Consider the following 14,703-nt stretch of genomic DNA (forward strand, 5'->3'; position numbering starts at 1 on the left):
GTGAGCTTGCTAGCTATTCTAAAAATAATTCAAGTGATCTTGAGTGGATAACATCCCAACAGACAGCTGGAGGAGGAGCTGACGGGCCTGAGGCGCCAGGCGGAGGCTGGCATGCTGGACCCGGGCCAGGCGGAGCAGTACCGCCGGGAGGCTGAGGACAGAGCCCGCCTGGAGATCCGTCACAAACTGGAGGAGGTTAACCTCTTCCTGCAGGTGAGCGTTCTGCTCTGCAGCTCCCACAACCACTTTGTTTTTAAATCCCTACTCCAGAGAGGCAGGCAGCCAGAGGCACTGGGTCTAATTTATAATTTGCCAGAAAAATAAAATACTTTCAACAACACAAAAACATAAAATTAACGGACAACACTTTCGCTAAACCATAGATCAGGGCCTAATCTATTAGTGTCTAATCACTAGTCTAAAGGCCAAAGTCCCTACACCAGTTTTTCACGATTTATTTATTAACTACAACATGTTTAAGGGAGGAAAGTGAACATATTGTACTGGAAAACTCCACTCAGGAGCAAATGGCATGATTTATTTATTTTCTTCCGAAAACCTGTGCATCTGTGGCATTTTAGATTTTTGCGTTACTTTTTTCACCAATCATGAAAATGTTTAACATCCCCATTCCCTCCTCCAGACGCAGGCCGCGTCCCAAGAGGCTCTGGACCAGCTGAAATCGGCCAACGAGTCCAATGTGCGCGCCAGTCTGGAGCAGAGGATCCGGGAGCTGGAGGTGGAGCTGTCGCGCAACCGCAACACGCAGCAGGACAGCCTCAGTCAGAGGGACAGCACTCGCACCGAACTGGAGCGATACCGCCACCTCTACACCGATGAGCTACGCACCCGCAAGTCACTGGCTGCCAAACTGGAGAGGTGAGAGAGACAGTGCCGTCTCCAGGGAATAATCAGCCTGGGGCACTTTATTCTTCAAGTTCACCACCCATAATAGCAAGCAAATGCTCACATATACAATAAACAACAACACAAACGCCTTCACCACCAGCCTATACTTGTAGCTATGTATAGGCTCCAATTATCCACCTAGAGAACAAAATTAATAACAAAGGATATTAGCCTACAGAACATACATATATTGTCATGTGGAAACACTATTGCATGCACCAACAACACAACGATCAAATACAATTATGTTGAAATATCTCCATGGCGTGAGGAAAGGGTAGGAGGAAAAAAAAGACTGCTATGCACCACCATTCACCAACAACAAATATAGTTGAGCATTCATTTATAGGCTTTAGTGTCTTTGTTATGTTGCCATCTCCACGGCGGGAGGAAAAGGAGAAAAGGCTATATGCACCAACCAACAACAACAAATATAGTTGAGCTATATAGTGTCTTTCTTTATGTCGGGAGGAAAGCGGGGGGGGGGGGTCCACTTCACTTCACTTCAAGCATTATCCAAGACCATTGACAGTTCCAACTTCCTCAGCTAACTTTAATGGGACAGTCAAACCCTGACAGAGATTAACAATAACAGCAGCAACAAATTAGGCTAATGCATTTTGCTAGTGCATAATGATCAACTAAAATATAAGAGACCTAGGTTTCTTTCCACTAAACAGGCTACGCAGATATCTGTCCCATTTCACCTGATTTTGTGTGTCAGCACCGAGATCCTCTGTCTGGTGGAGAAGTATGTTATGGTGGAGGGGGCTCTGTGTCCGAACGTTGACTGCTTGAACTCCCCGCAATATTAACCGTGGTGATGGTAGTGATTTCACTATCAACGTCTTCTTTGTCATCAATCTGACATTCTGAAAGTGGTGGTGGGTCAGAGTTTGCCAATATTTGCTGCGTTTTGGCTTTGAGCCAGTTCCTTTAATCCATGATTTTACCGGTTTGGTTTTCTCTCTGAAGAGATTTGAATTGAACCGACAACACACAGGTAATGACGTAGCAGTGGTGTTGAGGTGCACTGCCGCTGACTATAGCCAGTGTACTTTTTATTATTGCATTTTTATTAAACTATGAATTCATTTGAAAATGTATATATTTGTTATAATTACTTTATTTAAAACCTGTAAAACATTACAATAATGGCGGGGTAGGCTTCTACTGTCCAATCTGGACTGGGGTGGCACAAAGTGTAATCTGGGTGGGCATTGCCCCCTAATGACCCCCGTGGCGACGGCAGTGGAGAGAGACCCACACCACACCACACTGTTTAGACCAGTAGGGTCCATGGTCCCCCGGAGGTCCTTGAAGGTGTTCCAGCAGGTGTCTCCAGCAAAATGAGTTGATAAATGAGTATCAAAATCAGTTTAACCACTTAAACCCTATTTGATAGTTTTGAAGGATGGCGGGCACAGTGCTAGTTTGAATCCGCCCCTCTCTAGTCCATGAAAAGCTCGGCTACTTTCGAGCTAGTGTGACTTCGACGATATGCTTTAGTGGTCAGCTAACCAATGAACTGTGCTGTTCACCCTCCTGCAGGTCAAACACCCTTTAGTGGTCAGCTAACCAATTAATCTGTGCTGTTCACCCTCCTGTATGAGGCTTTAGTGGTCAGCTAACCAATGAACTGTGCTGTTCACCCTCCTGCAGGTCAAACACCCTTTAGTGGTCAGCTAACCAATTAATCTGTGCTGTTCACCCTCCTGTATGAGGCTTTAGTGGTCAGCTAACCAATGAACTGTGCTGTTCACCCTCCTGTATGAGGCTTTAGTGGTCAGCTAACCAATGAACTGTGCTGTTCACCCTCCTGTATGAGGCTTTAGTGGTCAGCTAACCAATGAACTGTGCTGTTCACCCTCCTGTATGAGGCTTTAGTGGTCAGCTAACCAATGAACTGTGCTGTTCACCCTCCTGTATGAGGCTTTAGTGGTCAGCTAACCAATGAACTGTGCTGTTCACCCTCCTGTATGAGGCTTTAGTGGTCAGCTAACCAATGAACTGTGCTGTTCACCCTCCTGCAGGTCAAACACCCGTCTGTCTGACGCCAACGCCAAACTGCTGAACGAGCGCCACCGCACCAAGGCCCTGTTCAGCAGCAGCCTGGGAGGAGGAGGAGACATGATGAGCTCCCTGGGGGGCTCCCCCACGGGATACGGGGCCTCGCTGGGGCCCCTCAACAGGAGTCTGGGCTTAGGGCTGCACCAGCTCAGCCCCATGTCTGAGGGACACAACAGTTCAGTGGAGGATTACCTGGCCAGGGTCAGCAGCACGCGCACACACACACACACACACACACACGAATAGCACACGCCAAAAGAAAAGAATGGCGACGGAGAAACCTCACAAAATAGCCAACACCTGTCCTTTGAGTTCAATGGACAGGAGGCGGCATCTTGTGAGATTTGCGCTATTAAAACGTCACATTCTGTGTGTATAGTATTTAAGGGCCTGTGTCCATAGAAAAAGTGTATTTTGAGCTGCCAGCTCACAACGCGCCATGCTTGTAGAACTGCTGTTTCCTGCTAATGTCCCCCCCCCCCCCCCAGAATAGGGATGCGAGAGTTCAAGTGGTTAATGTAAAAATAAAAACAAAATAAAGTCCCTATCACACAAAGTATCTCTGAGGTCTCCCTTGGGGTGAAATGAAGGCCCCTGTTCTAGGATATTTGTACAAATAACGCAGATGGCATGATGTTGGAGCACAGTGGCGGTTGATAGGTTTGGAGTGGAGTGTGCTTTACTCAGAAGTGTTGTGGACATGATATGCAGTATCCCTCTTCTCAAAAAACACATAATTCTTTTGTGACTTGATTTTCCATTGTCATACTGTGGTCAGTGTCTGTATTGTTATGTGTTTTCATCTGGTGGTGCTTGTTGTGCAGCGGCGAGTTTGACATAAACTGTGATTGTCTTCAATGTTGGTAGAATAGTGTCTGGAGTAATGTTTCTCCAGACATAAATGTCCTAAATGTAACTTCCATATTTAATTGAATCTATCAAAAGAAACTAACTTAACTTATTATATTGCTCACTCCAGGCGATCTTCCTTCTCTTACCTAAACATCCTTCCTTCTTAATCTCTTCTGTGTTATCCTGCACCACCCCTCTCTAGTTTAATGGCTAATTAGCATTTTGCTGTACGACAGTATCCTATGCTATCATAGCAGATCTACAAAGCTCACAATAATTGACCTTTTATTTATTCAGGGGTAGTAGTGCCTTAAATGACTAAAGAGATCAGTTCAGTACGTGAGATCTTGCAGATCTGTTGTTTTCGGCACAGGACACTAGTTGTACCCTAGTATTAATCAGGCTTCAGTCTTCCGCCTAATCTTTTCTTCTCTAGCGGGACTTTAACGCTGTCTCTATTTCTCACTCCTTCAGCTTCTAGCTAAAAAGTCTGTCTCTCACCTCTCGTCCCTTCAGCCAGACTCGTGACCAGGTGTGTAGGTTGTGTGTATCTCACTGCCTGTGGTTGGCTGATTGGACTGCTTTGTTTGAACCCCACGCTTTCAAGTGTTGAAGTGTCGACTTTAACACCTGAAAGCTTTTTCAGTTGAAAAGCCTGTTTTGTTGAGTGAACGAGACATGCAGCAAAGTACAGTATACATTAGCCTGAACTGTGGTATGTTTGGGAATATGAACTTGGGCCTGTCACAATTATTATTATTATTAAAAATCGCAATTATTTTAGATAATGGCAATTATTTTGTCATAATAGTTTCCACGTTGAAACGTTTTCAAACATTCGTGACACATTGTCAGCAATTTCTTTACCTAGTTTTTAAGTATAAGAATAAGGAACATAATATCAGTAATTTCATTGTATATTTCAGTTCAATCACAATTATTCATATGCTCCGATGTTCAATGCCAAAAAAAATTGTTAATCGCAATTGCATATTTCTTTATTCATGACAGCCCTATATTTGAACTAGGAACTAGGTACTTGCATATAGTGTAGTGTCATACTGTTTTTTTGTATCACATGAAACCTATCCTGGACAAAAAAAAATATCCAGATTTCTTCTAAACCCCTTTGATGTCTCTGTTTGAGTTGGACTTTGTAATGCTGTGACACATCTACATGGCATTTCACCATATTCCTATTTTATTTTTGTTTGCCAGCAGCTGCACCAAGATGACTTTTGCAATCAGCTTGGTTGACATTTACTGAATTGGACCGAAGATATTTGAACCTTGAACCTCAGACCACACAAAAACCACTAATACGGTGTACACTAAACTTAAATTACAACTAGAAGATTATTTTTCAATTTACTCTCGTTCTTATGTCGTCAGTTTTATGTAGCTCCTGTGTCCAGCAGAAACACTGGACTGATGCAGAACTTGCATGCTCCCATGTTGTCCTGTGTTCTCTCTCGTATCTCTGCTTTTCATGCAGTGTTTTTGTTCACCCATGAATATCCACTGTTGAATGTTTACAGTAGTCCTTAAAGTCATACAGTTTTTTGATTAAACAAGTTATTTTTATATAATCTTTCACTGGTAGGCTATATATTTTCAGAATAACCCAACCATTCCAACAAAATTGAAATTTCTGATGGCCCCAGACACAGAAAATGCTGTAGGCACCGGAAATGTGCCAGAAATGTATTTATTTGTATTTTAATGTTAATATATCTAGGCTAGTATACCATTTGTGACTCTCTCTGGACCCTATCTTGCTTTACCCCTTATGCCTAAACTATTTTGAAAAACCTTTTAAAATAGTGAAAATAGGCAATCTACATCGACATGCTGTGAGCTTGCAGATCGTATTTGAACAAAAAAAATGTTTAGGCATACTATAACCACTTACAGTATGCCTAAACATTTTTTTAAGGCAATGACATGGGGCTACCAGTAAGTGTCAGCAAGAAGGACTACTGAAATTCATGTTAATAGAACACAGTATGACTTTAAATGTTGAATTGTTTTCATATTTATTTAACTGCACTGCTTTCTTTTTGTCTTTTTTTTAGCTAATGTAGCTTCTCTTTTTATTATTATTTTTAGCTAATGTAGCCTATTACTAAGTTCACATCTAACTCCATGTTTGTGATTTCCTTCCTTTCCTCCAGATGCGTAGTGAACTGGAGAGAAACATATCAAGGGAACTGGCTCAAGGTGATGTGGAACATCTAATCTGTGATATCTCATCTTCCCAGGAGGGTGCTCTGGTGGTGCTGTGATAAAGGACCTGTCCAGTGTCCAGTGGGGTGGGAAGGAGGGGGCGTCAGTTAAATCGACGTAATAAAGTAGAAAAATAGTCTAATCATGTCATTAGAGGTGAAAAAGTTCCCGGCATTTGACATTTATAAGCTCAAGGCACTGCGCTTCACACCACGTTTCTAACCGCGTTTTGAGCTTGTAGATACTTTTACTCTTTTTTTATTTTGTATATATTTTTTATCCCACGATGTTGTAACACATTTTTCACCCCTGTGTCAATCATCTAATGTGATCCTGGGCTCTACCCACCCTCCACCAACCTAGTCCCCATACTACTACTACTTTTACTCTTACTTGCTTTTGTGTGACGCTGTAGTATGCTCAAGTAAAAAAACACAAAGTTAAAATATGAAGATAAGACGTGTCTGTTCTTGGAATGGAATAGGGATGCTAGAATTGATGTGGTTAACTCTCTCTCTCTGGTCCCCAGGGAAGGCAGAGTTGGAGGGCAGTCCGACCCGCATGTCCCCAGTGGGCTCTGCCTGTGGAGTGGAGCTGGACCCCGTCAGCAGGGCCACACAGGACTACCTGGAGGTACTGAAGAAGAATTACATGATCTGAACACAGCTGGCTGGACCACGACGCAGCCAGAAGGATCAAAGGAGTTACGGCTGGCCGGTATGGACAAAAGCAAATATTACAATATTCTTTTCACCGAAATTCCTCCATACCGACATTGTGACGATAACATGATTTTCATAGTATAGAATAATATAGGGCCCAAGTGATTAAAACCAGGAAAATCAACACTTACAGTATGTCATGTCATGATGATTACGATATCCAAAGATCCCAGTCAATATCTAATCTCGCGTCACACTGTCAAAATCATATCAATATATTGCCCAGACCTAGTTCAAGTTCATGTCCAATGTTTTTGGTGGAAAAGACTTGTATTTATAACAACAACGCACAACGCTTTCGCCAAAGCATAGGTTAGGCCAAAGGCACTACACCAGTTTTCCACCATGTATCCTTTAACTCCCAACACTTTTTAGGAAGGAAGGTGAACATATATTATTGTACATTGCACTTACCCACTCAGGAGCAAACGTTACCGTCGGGTGGAAACATTGTATGTCCAAAACAGTTGCTTTTCAGGAAATGTTTAAAAAAAAAGAAAGAAAGACGGATGTAGTTATTTATATGTACACTATAGTTATTTAGTCACATGCTCTTGTTAATACTTTTCATTTGTTCAATATTTATCAAACCTACAGAGAAACATAACCACTTTCACTTAAAGAAGAAGAAACAAAATATCAATGCCAAAGGAGGGCCTTAAAATACAAACAAATAAAAGGTTTAAATATGGAGATACAAGGTTTCTGCCCGATGTTTTGGCATAATCTTTTTATTATATATTTTTTGTCTTGAAAGCATATTTTTATGCCATATTTGTAACAAAAGTCATTATTGATGGGTACGACAGGAGAGCAACTCTTAAGTATTTGTTCCTTCAGATGAATAATGTGTCTAATCCATAATAATCGTTTCAGCACAGTGTGCGTGTGTGTATATACAGTATATAGCGTTGTAATTTGGGTTTTTAATCTGTGAATATTGGTATGGAGATAAAGTGAATTTCTAAGTATGATAAGTAAGTAATATTGCCAAGATATTATATTTGGTACGTGCCATGTCATGGTGCAATTACTTTGTCTTGGTTTTGTTTTATTTGACTCATTTGAGTCTTTTTTTTTTTTACATGATATACTTGAATGAGACAAACTAGAATATTCTCTGGTTGCTGAAACAGGGTCAAACCAGTCATTTCAGAGGTTTGCTTAAGAAAACAGTATTTATTTTCTTTTTCTAAATGAAATATACTGTAACAAAATAACATTATATAAGGGACAATATCAAACGCCTGTACATTACAGAAGATGCTGAAGTTGTGAATAAAATGTGCGGAAAAACTGAGCTTACGTCCACCGTTCATATCTTGATGTTAATTTATATCACCGTATACAGGGCAAGAGATAGAATTAAAGGACAACTTTAGTTATTTTCAACCAAGGTTCATGTTTTAGGTTATTAAAGAAAGTGAAAGATGAGTGTTCATTGTTTTTAATTTGCTGCTTTCTTTCGTTTTAGCGATTTTAGCAACTTTTTTACAGGGGGCGGGGGCATTCAAACATGGGGCTAAATATGTATTTGTTTACTAAATGTTATAGCGACTTATTGTTTTATTATTTACTGTAGTACTACTAGATCCCTGAAAATTATATCTGGCCACAAAATGTCCCTGGAGCCAGTGGAGAAGAACCTCTGCCCCACAGTTTTCACATCGACCTGTTATAGGGCCACCAGGAAGTTTGCTAAACACATTTTTGGATATTGGATATTATTGGATATCCTGATAATTTTTTCCAGTGTCTCTCGATGTATGAGCATGTAGATTATGTATTTTAGCTTGTTATAACTTATTATTATTTATTTATTTTCCTTTTTTCCCCTTTTTTTTTAACAACCTCCCCTTGAGGGGTGGTTGTGGTTATAATGGAGAAGTAGGAGAAGTAAAGTAAAATAGCTTCACAGATCCTGGAAGGGTATGGGTTAACCCTGTCCCTGTCTTATAGTCAAAACGAGCCATTAGACTTTAGACATTACTCTCAATTAGTGTATGCATAACTTACAGAGATATTGAACTGGAGCCATCTCATTCCAAGGTAAACACACGCACGCGCGTGAAAAATGAAGCTTGATATCAATATCTCATTTTGTAACCCAACCCTCATTAGTTGATGTATTTCACTTCGCTGATACCCTCCCCCTCCACACACAAAACACATGAACATAACGTGCTGGTTTAGAAAAGCATTCCCCTCACTTATTAAAAGATGTGTTTATGCCCCCACTGCTGGCGTACCTCGCATCACTTTGATGTCCCCCTCTCTCTGTCAGCCCTCAAATGTTAGATATTCAAATTCCGGTTACGTTTATTTTTGTTTCTTTTTTTTACAGTAAGATGGGCACATCAGACAGACTGACTATTAGCTGGTTTTATTATTCTTCCCTGCCTTTTATTTCCTGTTTTAATAGACGCCACTTCATACACTAAAGGTGTGAGCCTTGTTTTTGATTGAGGAGGTTACAAACATTGTCACCGAGCTGTAGACAAGAGAGGAATACAAATAAGACACATTGTGAATAAGATGAGTTGAAAGGGTTGTTTTTGAAAAAGCAGACGAAGGCTCAGAACAAATCATTCTTCCACTGGGTTCATGGTGTTTTCTGTGTGATGCCCACTCTTGTTGTCTCACACTTGTCAGCCCAACAAATCGGCTATGAAGACAATTCCTGCATTATCGACTCTGTCGTGTCGAAATTGTTTGTCCAAAACTGTAACTTGTCTGGAAATTGAAAAAGAAAAGAAGAACCTGTGTTGCAATGGAGTGTGGGTCTCAATATTCGGGGTATGTAGGGTTGAACAGATTTGTATCGTATACTGTATTAACACTGGCACACCTGTCCTACACAACAAAAAGCTAAAATAGCAATTTTACAGTTATGTATCAGTGTGTGTTTGTGCGTATGTGTGACCAATGTCCTCAAAATGGGATTAGGTGGAAGGCATCAGGCCTAAAGGAAAAAAATATGACAAATTGAGGGGGACAAGTGGAACAAACCGTAGTTGTGTTTGGTCACCACACTCTAAATTAAATGTCTCCACCGTTACTTGAAAAATCTAATCTGCCACGGGTAAAAGAGAGACACTTTGAGTCACATTACAGAGAGAAAAAATCTAATCTGCCACGGGTAAAAGAGAGACACTTTGAGTCACATTACAGAGAGAAAAAAATCTAATCTGCCACGGGTAAAAGAGACACTTTGAGTCACATTACAGAGAGAAATAATCTAATCAAACAAGCCCTTCGACTCGACCGGGCGCTGTTGACAGTGTCGTCTCTCACTGTACTTTGTTATATTTTTGGCATTTGGCCGTGCATCTGTGCTGTCAACTCTAACAACGAGCTCTAAACAGGCTTTAAACGGACTTCCATCTCCAACATAACGTGAGAATAAGCTGAGTGTCCTTTCATGATCCAAGTGATTTACCTGACAACATATGAATAGAGGGTTGAAGAATCGGCCGACACAAGTTTAGGTGTTGTGATGTTACAAAGAGCTGTGAAGCGGAGCTGGAAGAACTACTCAGATTTTACTTTACTTAAGTCAAAGCAGCAATACCACAATAGAGAAATACTGTAGAATTAAAAAGGTTAAAGTATAAAAGTGTACTCACATTTTCATATTTAAAAATAATAGAAATATAAATAAGCCTTGTATTGCGATGCGCTGTAGATCTGCACTTTACAAATATCCAATAACATGTGGCTTAAATGGCTAATGTTTTGTGATAAGAATCTAAATCTGCAAAGTAAGTCGTGTTTACAAAGAATTGTAGTGGAGTAAAAAGAAAAATGTACTTGGATCATGAGAAGCCATGTACACACATGGGCCAGAAATCATCTGTAAAATTGATAGTTCATATATAGACAGTGGTGGTAGAAATACTTGGATATACTCCGATATTACATACAAGCTCACAATGTGCTATTCGTTGTGAGCTTTATGCAGTCGCTGGTGACAAGAACCACTGCATTTGTATTGTTACTTTTCAGGATTCAAAAATAGCAAAAGTAGCAGATGAGTCCCATACTGACTTTGTTGATTGTGCGAAGAGATTTGAGATGGTTAGTAATTTATTTTTATTAATATTTCACGAGGTCTACTCCGTGACTTGAAAAGGTGGATAGCGTTAATCATCACACAAAGTTTGACCCAGCCACAAAGCGGTGGCCAGTCAAATCCGAGTGTTTGTGACAAGATGATAATAACAAGGAAGATGAATATTGCATTTATTTAATTCCTGTTATAATTCCTTTATTGGTATAAATTCTGTTTATGTGGCAGATAAGAATATTAATTTAAAGAGCAGTTGACGTCATGCACATTCCTTAGCTGCAGAGGACTGCAAGAAAGTCAAAGTCAACGTGAATGAAGGCATGACATTTGATGAAAGGATGATAGCTGTTAATGAGCATTTCATAGGACACAACTGTATGTGATCACTGATCACTAAAGGTATGGATGCCTTGTGTTGTTACTATAATTTATACAGTAAGGTCAACCATTGACTTTATCAAAACTGCATCGTATTCAAAGTAATGAGATCCACATTGTCTTGATTTCTGTTTGTTTACCCAAAGAAATGAAAAATGGAGCAAAGTCCTACGACATTCCTGAATGTGATGCACATCACACAAGTGTGATTTTTCATTTCAAGGACCCCCAGTTTTATTTTATCCCACGATTTTGCAACCCAGTGTCAATTAGCTAATGTAATCCTGGGCGCTACACCTCCTCTGCCAACCTGGGGGGGGGCAGCGGACTAACCTCATGCTTCCTTGGATGCATGAGGAGTCCAATCTGTGGGGGAATTTCTCCAGCCGGACGTAGTGCGTGGAAGCGTCCCCAGTGGGAATCGAACCCAGGACCTTCTAGCTGTGAGGAGACAGCAATACCGACTGTGCCACCATGCCCCTCAAGGACCCCCAGATTAAGCAATATTACACGAGAGGGTGTGGTTTAACGTGATTATATGCGGTCAGATGTCCCAAGAAACTAGCTAGCCTAACCACCGAGTTTGCTAGCACTCTGGGAAAACAGAGCAGCTGAATTCTTTGTTTTGATTAGGTGGTGAATTGTGCTGGTTTAATCCACGGCTAGAAGGCTGTTTCAACCAATCAGATTGCTTCCTCGAAACGACCTGTGGTATAATATTCATTAGACCACGGACCCCCATTTGAGACCATTCATTTAAATCTCTTCAGTTCTGTTTTGTACACCCTCAGAGTTACAGACCCGCAATCGTCTATTGGGACCCTTGGGTGCTCCCCCGGGCCCAACGTTGAGAACCAGCGTCTTCATTGCAAACTAGTGCACCAGTCTCTAGCTGTGATGACAAATGTCACAACAGTCCAGGCAGAACTCCATGCACTCCTTGGACTCGCAGCAGTTGCAGGCCTCGAACAGCACAGAGTGGCACTGCTGGTGACAGCGAAGCTCCTCCACGGGGGCGTCCTGGAGGGCAGCACAGCAGCGGGCACAGCCGCCACAGCAGGACGAGCACAGGGCGTGGAGAGAGGACGAGCAAGCTTCCAACAGAGCCAGGAGCAGCGCTGAGCACTCACACCACAGACAGGCTACGAGCAGGTGCATACAGGAGCCTGGACAACAACACACCACTTACAAGGTTATTATAGTTTTACATTTTTCATTAGTTGTGGTTCCTGGTTGTGGTTTCTGGTTTGTTCTCGAACCTGCTTTTTGTTCCCTTTTGCACAACAGAAAAGTGAAGCTTTTGGTCATGCTTCACACCACATCATATAATAATAATATAAACGGTAAAGAACGGTATTTAGTTCCCAGTGGATTCGTCGCGACTCACATCAGTGCAACCACACTTGCAATTTCCCAGAATTGCCTTTCTAGTTGCCTTTCTTTTGTCTCAAGTAAGATGTCAATTGCTGGGTTGTACGTTCCATCTTACTGTGTCAGGGTCCCCAGTGGTCTAGCTTACTACTGCCAGGGTCCACACAGACGTTGTACAACCTATCTGTACTGATACTTTCCGTGTTGTATCTTGAACTAATACGTTCCAACGTCACCACAAGCTTCCATGCATCTCCAACATACAGACTACCCTGTCCTTCGCCTCAGTGAAACATCCATGTTGTTGTTGGATCCAAACTAGAGTATGTAACATAAGCTATTTCAAACAGCAGCCATGCAGACATCATAGTAGTAGGGGCACAGGGATTAACGATAGTATTAACCTTTAAATTAATCATGCATGTTTATCTCCCGTTCTCCTTCTTAGGACTTAAAAAGGAGAAAACTACAGTTCTTCCAGTGATCAAGTGTGAGTGTGGTTTACTTAATCACAGAACCTGGATCAGTCTTTAGGGAAAACAAACGGGTCACTGCATGGGGCCTCCATGATGAACAACAACCACAATCAAAGCTGTCAGCGGATAATTGCTCTCGTAAACCAAATTGGGCGCACATTAAAAGTGCATGTATTAACCCTGGTTATGCAACAAGGTCCCTCTATGAAGCCCGACTTATAAAAAGTCAGATCTGCAAGCTCATGACGTGTCATGTTTGCAATGCGCTGTGAGCTTGTAGATCTGCTACTTTTGGCGCGCGACACCCTCCACACGGTGTATACAGTAGCTGTGGCTTTATTGACTTATCCGTTGTGTTATTATTAGCGTGCTGCCGTTTGTTTCATCACCAACATGAAGCAGGTGCAGACTCTGAGGCAGGCTGATGCAAATTGAGGTTCTTTTATCCTGTTTACTTCAGGAGGTAAATGAAAGGAAGATGGCAGAATTCCCTGGGGAGCGGGGTTCAACATTTCCTGCTTTAGCTGCTTGAATTATTACCCCCCCCCCCACACACACACACACACACACACTCACTGTGTGTGTGCGTGCATGAGTGTGCGTGCGCAGATTAATGTTATGTGAGGCCTTTATATATGATAGCAACATGACCACAGTTCATCAAATACCTGCCTTATATCGCAGACGCTGATTGTTTTGTATGAAATAACTGAAGGTGGTTGAACTTATATATATTTTTTAGCTCTAATACTACAGTCTATATGTCATCCTTTATTATCTGCAAGCAGAAAATGCTGGGTTATTGCACTGCTGACAATGAGTCACTTCACAATGCAGTGGTCAGCGTGTTCAGGTTTTTTTTCATCATTGGATGAGTTATTGATTGGGTGAAATAGCCAAAGAATAACCCACCCTCTCTGGGTTATTGAGTGATTCCTTTTGTCTTGTCTTTTCAGAGATGTGGTTGCACAACTTGATAAATTCCTCTATCTATAAATGCATGGAATCTTAGCGAGTGTACCACCAGGCACCAGCATTTTAGTGAGTGTACCACCAGGCACCAGCATCTTAGTGAGTGTACCACCAGGCACCAGCGTATCTTTCCCATATGTGGGCATAAAAGGGACACGGACAGATAAAAAGGGGACACTGACAGAGACAGAGTCACTGACACCAGGTAGAATGGGTACACTGACAGAGACAGAGACAGAGGCACTGACAGCAGGGAGAATGGGTACACTGACAGAGACAGAGGCACTGACAGCAGGTAGAATGGGGACACTGACAGAGACAGAGGCACTGACAGCAGGGAGAATGGGTACACTGACAGAGACAGAGGCACTGACAGCAGGTACAATGGGTATGCATAACTGGGTGGGGCATGCATTCCCACATTGCATCGTTCCTGATAAAAATGTCTGGATTAGATCAATATCTCCATTAGTTTATTTGTTTCCAGTGGTGGAAAGTAAGTACATTTACTTAAGTACAGTACTTAAGTAAAATTGAGATATTTGTACTGTACTATTTGTACTACTTCAGTATTTCCAATACTTTTATTTCTACTCCACTACACATCTCACATCTCAGATCCAAATATTGTACTTCTACACCACTACATTTATTTGAA

At 41.6% G+C, this 14,703-nt stretch overlaps 1 protein-coding gene across 6 annotated transcripts in view; it reads left to right on the plus strand.

The window, feature by feature from the left end:
• ankrd26 (ankyrin repeat domain containing 26) overlaps positions 1–8,315 on the plus strand; it is a 51,927-nt gene extending 43,612 nt beyond the window's left edge. For all 6 annotated transcript variants that reach the window (XM_080761659.1, XM_080761658.1, XM_080761657.1 and 3 more), the window contains 5 exons: positions 63–213; positions 644–879; positions 2,943–3,180; positions 6,006–6,051; positions 6,587–8,315. In XM_080761659.1, the coding sequence (XP_080617785.1) occupies positions 63–213; positions 644–879; positions 2,943–3,180; positions 6,006–6,051; positions 6,587–6,717 (802 nt within the window). In that variant the 3' untranslated portion in view covers positions 6,718–8,315. The remainder of the gene's footprint in view (positions 1–62; positions 214–643; positions 880–2,942; positions 3,181–6,005; positions 6,052–6,586) is intronic.
• Positions 8,316–14,703: the final 6,388 nt, after the last annotated feature.

Source organism: Protomyctophum bolini (genome assembly GCF_963924005.1).
Source record: "Protomyctophum bolini genome assembly, chromosome: 4".
Classification (NCBI taxonomy): domain Eukaryota; kingdom Metazoa; phylum Chordata; class Actinopteri; order Myctophiformes; family Myctophidae; genus Protomyctophum; species Protomyctophum bolini.